The sequence below is a fragment of the Pseudophryne corroboree genome, chromosome 5 (assembly GCF_028390025.1).
Source record: "Pseudophryne corroboree isolate aPseCor3 chromosome 5, aPseCor3.hap2, whole genome shotgun sequence".
NCBI classification, from domain to species: domain Eukaryota; kingdom Metazoa; phylum Chordata; class Amphibia; order Anura; family Myobatrachidae; genus Pseudophryne; species Pseudophryne corroboree.
The window spans coordinates 80,913,492-80,926,605 of NC_086448.1; the positions used below are offsets into that span (position 1 = coordinate 80,913,492).

The following is a 13,114-nucleotide window of genomic DNA, read 5'->3' on the forward strand; positions in this document are numbered from 1 at the left end:
ATTAAAGGGATGAGGTGGCAACCCTAGCGCCACCTACTGTCTGTCCAATATAGCTTCTCAGGTAATACTAGCCTGTAGCTGTTGTTATACTCCAACACAAGTTACTGCTCGTGCAGTTGTCAAATTACAGTACACACAGGATTCTATCAGATTTGTGTGTATGCTGAAAAGGTTCTGATGTGACTTAGGGGGAGATGTACTAAACAGTGATAAGAGTGGAGAAATTATCCAGAAGTTGCCCATGGCAACCAATCAGCTGCTCTGTATAATTTTATAGTTTACAAATTATTAATGTTACTTGAATGCTGATAGGTTGCCATGGGCAATTTCTCCACACTTATCACTGCTTAGTACATATCCCCCTTAAGCTTCATACACACTAGATGCGAAAGTGAAAGATCTCACTCAGAAGGGCCGATCTGAGCGAGATCTTTCACAATCTTGTCCAGTGTGTACACTCAGTGTCGTTAACAATGCGCGCTCCCACACATTGTTAACGACCCCTCCTTCATCTGAACATGTACAGACGAGTGAGGTCCTCATTAAAGACAGAAAGATGCAGCATGGCCGTTGCGCACCCCACCGTCGCTCCCTTCCTTGCCGGCAAGTGTGTATGCACTTGCCGATGCCGGCAACCCGCCGGGTCCCCGTCGCCGCCAATATCGGCGTTGGCGGGGATCGCCTAGTGTGTACTAGGCTTTAGACTAGTTTCATTGAAAACACATTCAGCTCGCTGACAACATGGGTAGAATGGCAACGTGTGTGGTTAACATTACAGAGAACAATCCACTACAGTCCATTACAATCCATTACAGAGAACCAGGGCCATATAATCCGTCTTGTTTTATGTAATGTAACGTTTTCGTGGTATGGCATAGCTGGTCACGTGAGGGCCTCGTGTTCCTTAATGGGAATTTCTCTAACGTCCTTCGTGGATACTGGGAACTGAAGTTAACTGTGGGTATAGGGGGTAATTCCAAGTTGATCGCAGCAGGAATTTTGTTAGCAGTTGGGCAAAACCATGTGCACTGCAGGGGGGGCAGATATAACATGTGCAGAAATAATTAGATTTGGGTGGGTTATTTTATTTCTGTGCAGGGTAAATACTGGCTGCTTTATTTTTACACTGCAAATTAGATTGCAGATTGAACACACCACACCCAAATCTAACTCTCTCTGCACATATTATATCTGCCTCCCCTGCAGTGCACATGGTTTTGCCCAACTGCTAACAAAATTCCTGTAGCGATCAACTTGGAATTACCCCCATAGAGCGGTCCGCAGGAGCACTGGCACATAAAGAAGAAAAAAAACTCTGCTGTGTGCTGACTCCTCCCTCTATGCCCCTCCACACGACTCAGTCTTAGAAAATGTGCCCAAGGAGTCGGGTGCACAGTCTCAGAGCTGCAAGAATGTTTTCTTCAGATTTTCTTTTAGTTTGTTATTTTACAGGTACACTGACTGGCATTCAGTGTACCTGCTTCGTGGGACTCAGGGAGGGAAACAAACCAACTTAATAGAAAGTTAATGGTTCATTTCCCTGCTGACAGGACACTGAGCTCCTGAGGTGCTGATTTCACTCTGATAGGGAGAGTGAGCCCACATCAGCAGCATATGCTGCCACCCTAAGCATAATGCCGAAGGTCACAGATTCCAATGGTGTGGTGAGTGAACTCCAGGGATCCCGATTAGCGGGTCCCCGGTGATATGACAGGACGGCGGTCCCTGGCTCCGGCCGCGGCGCCCGCCGGTACCTACACACTGGCCAGTGAGATCCCCTGTTGCGCACACGGGCCCTCAGAGAGAGGATTTAGACTGTCAGGGCTGAAATACGAAGCTTTTAAACTTCGCAGGGGCCAGTAGAATATTGTGGGGCCGTGCACCATTATGGGGGCGGGGCTTCCCAGAGAGCGGGACCAGAGCAGCAAGAAGTGCCATTTCCTCAGTGAGACTGCAGCTGCTGACACTACCAGGCTCCCTCATCATAACCACTATCCACCACTGCAAACTGGTAACATAGTGGGGTGTTAGACCAGCTGGGGAGCACTGTAAATAGCAGCAGAGGCTGCACAAAGCACCAGAGGTGTTATTTTATATATATATATATATATATATATATATATATATATCCTATATAATAGCCCTGTGATTCTGTGCCTGGGTCTCTAACGCTGGGTATGGCTAGGAGCTCTCATTGGGGTAGTGGCAGGTCTATCACACCCAGTCCACAGCTGATTGGGCGAGAAACGCCCTCCCACACAGGTTACATCCAATGGGAGGCTCTGTCCTTTGCCTGCTGTGTTTTCACAGAGCAGGATTAGCAATGGGACTGATGGAGCTGCAGCTCCAGCTCCACACCCCAAAATAGACCCCCTGCATCTGCAGCATCATACCCTCCAACAATTTACACATAAACATTGATGCAAAAAAAAAAAAAACACCCCGAAAAGGGGGCGTGGCCACGGGTACAGCAGCGTGGCCACACCCCTTTCCCTATACTTTCAATTGAAGCTTGGAGAGTCAAAAAATGGTACAGACCATAAAAAAAAGTGACTGTACCTGCCAAAAAGGTGCAGCTCGAGGGTATGCCACTGCATCTGCAGCAAGTCTCTGCACTGTAGATAGGGGGAAAAACATCCTATTACTGCAGCGTCCTATGGGGGTCGTTCCAACTTGATCGCTAGCTGCATTCATTCGCTGTGCAGCGATCAGACAAAAACTCGGCACTTCTGCACATGCGTATGCAGCGCAATGCGCACGTGCGGCGTACTATTACAACAAACAATGTACTTTTACACAGGGTCTAGCGATGCTTTTCAGTCGCACAGGCAGCCGCAGAGTGATTGACAGGAAGAGGGCGTTTCTGGGTGTCAACTGACCGTTTTCAGGGAGTGTTCGGGAAAAACGCAGGCGTGGCTGGGCGAACGCAGGGCATGTTCATGACGTCAAATCAGGAACTGAATGGTCTGAAGTGATCGCAAGGGGCGAGTAGGTCTGAAGCTACTCAAACTGCACAAAATGTTTTTGTACCCGCTTTCCGATCCTTTCGTTCGCACTTCTGCTAAGCTAAAACACACTCCCAGTGGGCCGCGGCATAGCGTTTGCACGGCTGCTAAAAACTGCTTGCAACCAATCAACTCAGAATGACCACCAATGTCTTGCTGCCAGTCCACCTGCCCCCTCCAGCATCAACAATCCCCACTCCCTAGCCGCGGCGCACGTGGAACAAAAGCTGCTGCGGCCACCGGCATAGATGTGTATGAAAGCGGCACCGAGGGGGAGAAAAGGTTTTGTGCTTCCAGTGCCGCTGCATGTGTGACAGCAGCCGGCAGCAGCAGGGATAGCAGCAGAAGCTCAGCACAGGGATGCAGAGCAGGGAGAACGTCTCTCCTTGTTGGTGCCTCTCTGCACTGCATCCCTTTGCTGAGCGGCTAGCGCCAGCCCTGTGTGCAGTGTCAACTGACACTGCACAGCACTCTCACCTTTAACATTGATTCAGCCAGTCACACAGTTCTGCCAGCCAGTCACTATTGTTAGCACCGGTGTCCCAACGCACCGCAGTACAGGGAAGTAGAAGTACTAAATGAACTACAGCTCCCAACAGCCCTTAGCACCAAAGCATTCCGCCTCTTAGGGCTGCTGGGAGCTGTAGTTTATTGCGTACATCTTCTTCCCTGTAATGCGGCGCATTGGGACACCGGGGCGAACAATAGTGACTGCCTGCTGTACGAGTCTTTGGGAGAGCCACTGCCAAAGGGAGGACAGCAGCTTAGCTGCTGACAGGAGGAGAAGCAGGATAACCATTACCTGACCCTCCCCCACTCACAGTACCTCCGGGCCCCATCTGCGGCACCCCCACACACCCCCTCCAGCACCTGCGATAGCTCCGGACCCCCTCCCCCACCTGCAGCGACCCCGCACCCCTACTTCCCGCCGCACCACCGCATCCACCACTCCCCCACCCGGGGGAACCCTGCAACTGCTCCTCCTCCACCCGCAGCGGCTCCGTACCACCACCCGCGGCACACACGCATCCTCCCCCACCTGTGGCACCACCGCAACTGCCCCTCCCGTGGCCGTGGCATCCCAGGATCCCATCCGCCTCTTCCCCGCACCCCCTACTCCCCCAACCAAAGCACCTACTAGGTGATTTACCAGTCCCTGCGTGCGCTGTTTACGCCGTTGCAAGGGGTTTCCACCCCTTAACCATTGCACGCCCTTTGTCTATGCAATATTTAACCACTCACACAATTATGATTGGATGTAGTACTCCATATAATACAAATATTGCACGCCACAAGGGTGTGCACGGGTTAAGGGGGCGTAGCCCCTTACGACGATGTGAAGAGCGCCCGTAGAGCGCGATGAATCACCTAGTATATATATATATATATATATATATATATATATATACACACACACATACTGTACATATCATATCCAGCTTAGGCTGTGTAAGTGTGCTTGTCCCCTTTTCTCTCCTTGACTCTCCCCTCCTTGGGTCCAGGTCACTGCTATAGGGGCTGGAATTTGGCTGTAGCTGGGTATTATTATTAATCTGTATTATCTGTTGTTGTAGGTGTGGTACTTAGCAACATGTCTGATAGCAAACCTATGTGTAATGTATGCAACATCATCTCCAGATTCCCTGCGGTGTACCCAGTCTTCAGTACCCTCACAGGGTGCAAGTAGTGGGCCTGAGTGGGTAGAGCCTTATAAAGCAATATTTGCAAATATTAATACCGAATTAGCCACTGCTAGCAGAGACGTCAAGCCCTAAGACAGTCTATAGACGCTGGAAGGTCTGCTCCTAGTGATCTCAGACAGGCCACCCCCACAAGCGTACCCTCCCTCAGGTGCAATCTGACTCTGATTCAGAGTCACACGATTGGGACGAAGGAGAGGTAGACATGGAACAAGAAGGTTCCTTAACTCCAGGTGTTGAGGCCCTCATTTACGGTATACGTGAAGTGTTTCATATGCCTGACAAGGCAGCAGACATGCAGGAGGAATTACACTTTATTGTATTACCCAACTCCTCCGCCACGTTCCCAGTGTCTAAGGAATTGGACACTTTAGCTAAGCAAGCATGGGTGAACCCAGACAAGAAATTCCTTATCCCTAAAAGGGTGCTGAATACCTTTCCTTTCCATAGAGGTTGATACTTCTGTTTCCAGTTTATAGTGAAAATTGGTACTCACAGTACCAGGGGCTATTTCTTTGAAAGAGCCAGCTGATCGCAAAATTGAGAATACTCTCAAGTTATTATATACGGAAGCAGGGGTAGCCCAACGTCCTACAGTGGTCTGTGGGTGGATTGCCAGGGCCATAGTAAAATGGTCGGAAGCTGCCATTACAGGTTTTGATACTCGTCCTCAGGAAGATATAATTACACTGATACAGCACATGCAAGATTCGGCACAATTTATGTGCGAGGCTGTGAAGGAACTCAGTCTCATTCACGGTCGTACTACAGCTTTAACGGTCTCAGCTCGTAGAGCTTTATTGTTGCGACAATGGTCGGCTGATGCGGATTCAAAGAAGGGAGTGGAAAACCTCCCTTTCACAGAGGAGGCCTTATTTGGTTAAGAACTCAACAAATAGATATCTCAGGCTACGGCAGTAAAATCCACATACTTGCCATCAGTGCCTCCCCCTACTAGGCGCACCGATCCAGGGCCTGGTCTGCAGTCCTTTCGTGCCAAATTCAGAGGCAGAGGTGCCTCTATGGCAGCCAGAGGAACTCGTGGTAGGTTTCGTAAAACAGCAGCCGCTATCAGCGGGCCCAGTCTGCAAGTGCTACCGCCACTAAACCCACCGCATGACTGGCGGCCCCTTTTGAGGGGCGAAATCCAGGTGGGTGCTCGGTTGCTACACTTCGCCCAGGAGTGGGCGCAGACATGCGGAGATCCTTGGGTTAGGGATCTCATTTCGCAAAGGTATCGCCTGCAATTCCAAGAGCTTCCCCCTCACAGATTTTTCAAGTCGGGCTTACATGCTTCACCTGCAGCAAAAGTTATCTTGCAAGAGGCCATTCGAAGACTTTTTTCAGCAGAAGTAATTGTACCTCCTCAGCTAAAAATGCAGTGGTTCTACTCAAGTCTTTTTGTGGTTCCCAAACCAAACGGTTCGGGGCGCCCAATTTTGAACCTCAAAAACCTGAACCCTTATTTAAGGGTCTTCAAATTCATAATGGAATCACTGAGGTCGGTGATATCCAGTCTGGAGGAGGGGGAGTTTTTAGCCTCACTAGACATCAAGGACGCGTACCTGCATATCCCAATTTGGCCTCCTCATCACGCGTTTTTACGCTTTGCAGTGCTGGACCAGCACTACCAATTTCAGGCTCTGCCATTTGGCCTATCAACGGCTCCAATGGTGTTCATGAAAGTCATGGCAAAGATGATGCTTCAGCTACGCCTGAAGGGTATCAACATAGGGGGTCATTCCGAGTTGATCGCTCGCTAGCTACTTTTAGCAGCCGTACAAATGCATAGTCGCCGCCCACAGGGGAGTGTATTTTTGTTTCTGAGTAGCTCTGGACTTACTCAGCCCTTGCGATCACTTCAGTCTTTTTGGTCCCGGAATTTATGTCAGACACCTCCCCTACAAACGCTTGGACACGCCTGCGTTTTTCCAAACACTCCCTGAAAACGGTCAGTTGCCACCCACAAATGCCCTTTTCCTGTCAATCTCCTTGCAATCGACTGTGCGAATGGATTCTTCGTTAAATCCATCGCCCAGCAACGATCCGCTCTGTACTCGTACGTCGCGCCTGCGCATTGCGGTGCATACGCATGCTCAGTAGTAACCTGTTCGCTGCGCAGCGAAAAACGGCAGCGAGTGATCAACTCGGAATGACCCGTATAGTACTTTATCTGAACGACCTTCTGATAAAGGCGAGCTCCAGGGAGAAGCTGTTACACAGCATAGAGGTGACGGGGCAATTGCTTATGAATCACGAATGGATTCTGAATCTTCAGAAGTCTCATCTACACCCGTCCCAGATAATCCAGTTTCTGGGTATGATTCTGGATATGGGTGGTCATTCCGAGTTGTTCGCTCGCAAGCTGCTTTTAGCAGCTTTGCACACGCTAAGCCGCCGCCTACTGGGAGTGAATCTTAGCTTATCAAAATTGCGAACAAAAGATTCTCAATATTGCGATAAGACATCTCTGTGCAGTTTCTGAGTAACTCGAGACTTACTCGGCATCTGCGATCAGTTCAGTGCTTGTCGTTCCTGGTTTGACGTCACAAACACACCCAGCGTTCGCCCAGACACTCCTCCGTTTTTCCCAGAAACTGTAGCGTTTTTTCACACACTCCCATAAAACGGCCAGTTTCCGCCCAGAAACACCCACTTCCTGTCAATCACATTACGATCACCAGAACGAAGAAAAAACCGTGAGTAAAATTCCTAACTGCATAGCAAATTTACTTGGCGCAGTCGCAGTGCGGACATTGCGCATGCGCACTAAGTGGAAAATCGCTGCGATGCGAAGAAATTTACCGAGCGAACAACTCGGAATGACCCCCATGGTACAGCAGAAGGTGTTCCTTCCAATGGACAAGGCCTTGACCATCCAGAGTTTGGTCTGTTCACTTTTGAAACCACGGAAAGTGACCATTCACCTCTGCATCCAGTTGCTGGGCAAGATGGTGGCCTCATACGAGACGATACAGTACGGCAGGTTCCATGCCAGGCTGTTTCAACTAGATCTGCTAGACAAGTGGTCAGGATCACATCTCCGGATGCAACAGCGGATAAAGCTATCTCCAAGAGCAAAAATTCCTTTGCTATGGTGGCTTCAGATGCCACACTTGCTGGAAGGCCGAAGCTTCAATGTCCATCCATGGCAATGCGGGAGGTGTCAAAGATACTCCGTTGGGCGGAGTTACACGCAAGGGCAATCTTGGCCTTATTCATTCCAGTAGACAATTGGGAAGCAGACGTCTTCAGCAGACACGACCTTCATCCAGGAGAGTGGGGTCTTCACCCTCAAGTGTTTCAAATGTTGATCCACAAACGGGGTTGTCCACAGATAGATTTGACGGCATCACGCTTCAATGGAAAACTCAGCCGTTATTGCTCCAGAACAAAAAATCCACAGGCAATGGCAGTGGACGTTCTCACGGCTCTGTGGCCATACAGGTTGGTGTATCTGTTTTCTCCAATCCCTCTCATTCCAAGAGTGCTAAAAAGACTAAAAAAGGAGAGAGTTCAGGCGATTCTGGTTGCCCCAGATTGGCCCAGAAGGGCTTGATATGCGGACCTGCTGGAACTGTCTCTGGAGGATCCATGGCTGCTCCCTTTGAACAGGGACCTGCTACAACAAGGTTTGTTCGTCTATCCAGACTTACAGCGGATACGTTGGACAGCATGGAGGTTGAGAGGGCGATTTTGAAAAAGAAGGGTTTTCATCCCTCGGTGGTTTCCACCCTGATATGAGCCCGTAAAGGGGTCACGTCTAAACATTATCACCGCATTTGGAAGAAATATGTTGCGTGGTGTGAGAGTAAAGGTTATCCTCCTATGGAGTTCAGCCTGAGCAGGTTTCTCCTTTTTCTGCAAGCAGAGGTTGATCTGGGCCTACGCTTAGGTTCCATTAAGGTTCAAATCTCAGCTCTCTCCATTTTCTTTCAGAAACAATTGGATTGTTGCCCAAGGTGCAGACCTTTTTACAGGGTGTTCTGCGCATTCAGTTTCCGTTTGTTCCTCCCACGGTTCCGTGGGATTTGAACGTGGTTTTGGCTTTTCTCCAGTCGGACTGGTTTGAACCGTTGCATGCGGTTGAGTTGAAATACTTGACATGGAAGATAGTCACGCTGTTGGCCCTGGCTTCCGCTAGACGTGTGTCAGAGTTGGGTGCTGTATCCTGTAAGAGCCTGTATTTGGTATTTCACGGGGATAGGGTTGAGCTTCGGACTCACCCACAATTTTTACCGGAAGTGGTGTCGGCTTTCCATGTGAATCAGCCTGTTGTGGTTCCGGTTTTAGGTGACACCTCCATTGCCCCGTATTCCTTGGACGTGGTGAGGGCGTTGAAAGTTTATGTCAGCAGGACTGCTAGTACCAGAAAGACGGACTCGTTGTTTGTCCTCTATGATGCAACCAAAATTGGTCGACCTGCGTCTAAGCAGTCTATTGCTAGATGGCTTCAGTTGACTATTCGCCAAGCCTATACTTCAGCGGATTTGCCGGTTCCGAAGTCTATTCAAGTCCACTCGACAAGATCGGTGGGTTCCTCCTGGGCGGCTACCTAGGGTGTCTCGGCCTTGCAATTGTGCCGAGCGGCTACTTGGTCTGGTTCGAACACTTTTGTCAAGTTTTATAAGTTCGATACTTTGGCCAGTGATGACCTACAGTTTGATCAGGCGGTTTTGAAGGGGTCTCAGCACTCTCCCACCCGTTCTGGGAGCTTTGGGACTTCCCCACAGTGAACTTCAGTTCCCAGTATCCACGAAGGACGTTAGAGAAAATAGGAGTTTGTTACCTACCGGTAATTCCTTTTCCCGTAGTCCGGAGTGAATACTGGGCGCCCGCCGCAGTGCTTCGTTCTTGCCTGCCGGTAGTAAGGGACTGCTTGTTGCTGTCCCTGTTTTTCAGTGGTTAATTTAATTATCCGGGTTACATCAACATTTTCCTGGGATGGTTCTGTTTGATGTTTTGCATTATGGTTAAGCTGTTGTGTGTTGCTTTGTTGCCACACCTGTTACATTAATCATATGCCTTCTTCGAAGTATGTTCCGTCTCCTAGGGCACAGTTTCCTGGACTGAGTCATGGGGAGGGGCATAGAGGGAGGAGTCAGCACACCGGCGAGTTGTTTTTTTTTTTAATGTGCCAGTGCTCCTGCGGACTGCTCTATACCCACCATAAACTTCAGTTCCCAGTATCCACTCTGGACTACAAGAAAAGGAATTACCGGTAGGTAACAAATTCCTATTTTTGTAGCCACCAGCTCCTGAGAGCCAGAACTGGCTTCATTATGAATGATCATTTTGTGATAGGCTCACCTACAGTATGTATATATACAATAACAATAACTACACCTAACGTCTTAAAAACTGTAGATGACATTGATGTGGAGGATACTGCCAGAGGTTTGGCTAAACATTAATGGTGTGTAAATGAGGCATGTTATCTTGTTCTGGCGGTACGTTGTTGGAGATATATCGGTGATAATGTAATATGATGACATTGTGCTTGCAGAACGCCACGTTGAGCAATGACTTCAGCGCCAGCAGCACCAGTTCAGCAGACCTGAGCGGTCTTGTGGTGGAACCGAAGTTAGCAGAGAGGTCCCATTCCCTAGCGCTCTCCTCTGATGAGGTAAGGACCTGCTGGTGGTCTGTACTTTCACATTTTTACTATTATCCAATGGCATTTTGGGACCTGAAATGCTCTGGGAATATCACAGGCTTCCACACAGGCTTATGCGTCATTAAACACAAATCAGTAATGGTCAGGGTCATGTATAAGAATGCTGGAACGCCCTGTGGAATGTATATTGTAGACACGGAGTTGTTACTCTGCAGGCTGTGAGAAATCCTGGAGTGTTTATGCCACCTCTATGCCTGTGCTGTCCTATTTCCATACCCTTTTCTGGTGAGGCCGCACTGCCCTTTACATCACAGCCCAATAATGACGCACACATCCATCCTCTGCCTATGATATTTAGCAGATTGTCACCACTATACGATGTGGTTAGGAGGATCTCTCAGAGGATATAAAGCATTGCTGAGGAAGAGAAGCTAAAGCAATGGAACTGTACTGAATGATAACTTCTACAAATAGCTTTCTAGCATCATCAGAAAAACTATGTAACATAGAATCTTGACAGCAGATAAGAACCACTCGGCCCATCTAGTCTGCCCATGTACATACACACACTTACACACTAGGGTTCATTTTTTCTTGGGAGCCAGTAAACCTACCAGTATATTTTTGGATTGTGGGAGGAAACCAGAGCACCAGGAGGAAACTCACGTAAGCACGAGGAGAATATACAAACTCCACACAGTTAGGGTCGTGATGGGAATCAAACCCATGACCTCAGTGCTGTGAGGCAGTAATGCTAACCATTCATACTTACCTACTCTCCTGGAACGGCCAGGAGGCTCACAAAAATCAGGTGGCGCGCCCGGCCACCCGGAAGAGCGGGCAAGACTCCCGGGACCGAGTAGGCAGACCAGGCGGCTGATGATGTGACTCGCGTCATCGTAGTCTTGTCCCCCACTGTACAATTCCGGTAATTCCAGCATTGTATAGCGGGAATGTTGCCTGATGATGCGATCGCATGGCCACGCCCCCACCCACAGCCTCCTATGCTGACCTGGTTGCCCCCTCCCGGAATGTCGGAAACTATGCAACCATTACATCTGTACTGCCCTAAACTTAATGACTGGTAATTTCCGGTCATTAGAATATTTCGACAGTCATACTTACTGTAACTGTGTTACTTATTATAGTAATATTAATCTTTGTTTTTTAATACTTCCTCATAATGGCCCCTATGGTCTTCCAATTCCTATAGACACTGCTATATGGCGATCCACCCACTGTAACATCAGGGGAAGACCTCTAATCAGATAGGCCCAATACAATCTAATTAAATTGAACATGGGGGAATTTAAAGTCAGCCGTCACTACTGAATATACTACAGTATTGTTCTCGCTCCTATTTATGTAATATATTTAATAAGTCAAATGATTCACGGAGTGTGGCTCTTTGGTAGAAGCGGCTATATGGTGGACGCAGTGTGCTAAGTAAGTCTTCCCGCTGAGAATGTGTTCTAAGTAATACAACAACATAATTGTTTTTTAACACTTTTGCCCTTGTTTATCAATGAGTGATACATTTCACTGTGAGTGATACATTGCACCAGCCAATCAGCTCCTAACTGCCATGTTACAGACTGTGTTTGAAAAATGAAAGTTAGGAGCTGATTGGCTGGTGCAATTTATCACTCACAGTGAAATTTATCACTCATTGATAAATAAGGGCATCAATTTACATGAAATAAGAGAATGTGGGGGTCATTCCGAGTTGATCGCTAGCTGAAATTGTTCGCTGTGCAGCGATGATGCAAAAAAGCGGCACTTCTGCGCATGCGTATGCCTCGCAATGCGCACGCACAACGTATTTTCACAACGGCCGATGTAGTTTCACACAAGGTCTAGCGAAGCTTTTTAGTCACACTGCTGGCCGCAGAGTGATTGACAGGAAGTGGGCGTTTCTGGGTGTCAACTGCCCGTTTTCAGGGAGTTCCAGGAAAAACGCAGGCGTGGCTGGGCGAACGCAGGGTGTGTTTGTGACGTCAAAACAGGAACTGAACAGTCTGAAGTGATCGCAAGCGCTGAGTAGGTCTGGAGCTACTCTGAAACTGCACACTTTTTTTTCGTAGTCGCTCGGCGATCCTTTCGTTCACACTTCTGCTAAGCTGCAATACACTCCCAGTGGGAGGCGGCATAGCGTTTGCACAGCTGCTAAAAACTACTAGCGAGCGAACAACTCGGAATGACCCCCTGTGTTATCTACATTCAGTATTGAAAGTGTTGTCGTTCTCTGGCGTCCCACGGCTGTAGCAGAGATCTGCAGCCACAGACAATACTCTCTGCGTAGGGACCTTTTCAACTCCCTGTACAATCATTCTTATTAAATGCTCTTCTTTATAAAGGATGATTTATACCTAAGCAATGGTGTTGGTACAGTGCAATCTTTTTCCTCCGTTCTGCAGATTATTGAGCTCAGTGCCATGCATGTAGCAAGTGTTTGGGATGGCAACCAAAATAAAAAATATATATATTTAGATTAATAAGCAAATATATATTGTACTATATTTTTTTTATTTATCTAACAGTGCACGTTTTGGTCTCTAATCCATATGTTAATGTTACCGGATTACAAATGAAAGATGACTTGATAAGATTGTTCTGGATTATTAATGCAATTTGTTATTTTAAAAATATCAGACTAGTTTCCTTTTTGTATATTTTCTTTTACTCCAATTTTCACATGTTTCCTGTATTCGGTTGCCCACAACTCAATTTTTGCAGCTGATTTTCCTGTGCAATTGGCCTTTATTATATAATTTATTTTGGGGAGAACATTT

General features: G+C 48.0%; 1 protein-coding gene across 2 annotated transcripts in view; it reads left to right on the forward strand.

Annotated features, from left to right (window-relative positions):
- PPP1R9A (protein phosphatase 1 regulatory subunit 9A) overlaps positions 1 to 13,114 on the forward strand; it is a 367,558-nt gene that overhangs the window by 336,777 nt on the left and 17,667 nt on the right. For both annotated transcript variants that reach the window (XM_063921405.1, XM_063921406.1), the window contains exon 14: positions 10,212 to 10,331. In XM_063921405.1, coding sequence (XP_063777475.1) covers positions 10,212 to 10,331 — 120 coding nt within the window. The remainder of the gene's footprint in view (positions 1 to 10,211; positions 10,332 to 13,114) is intronic.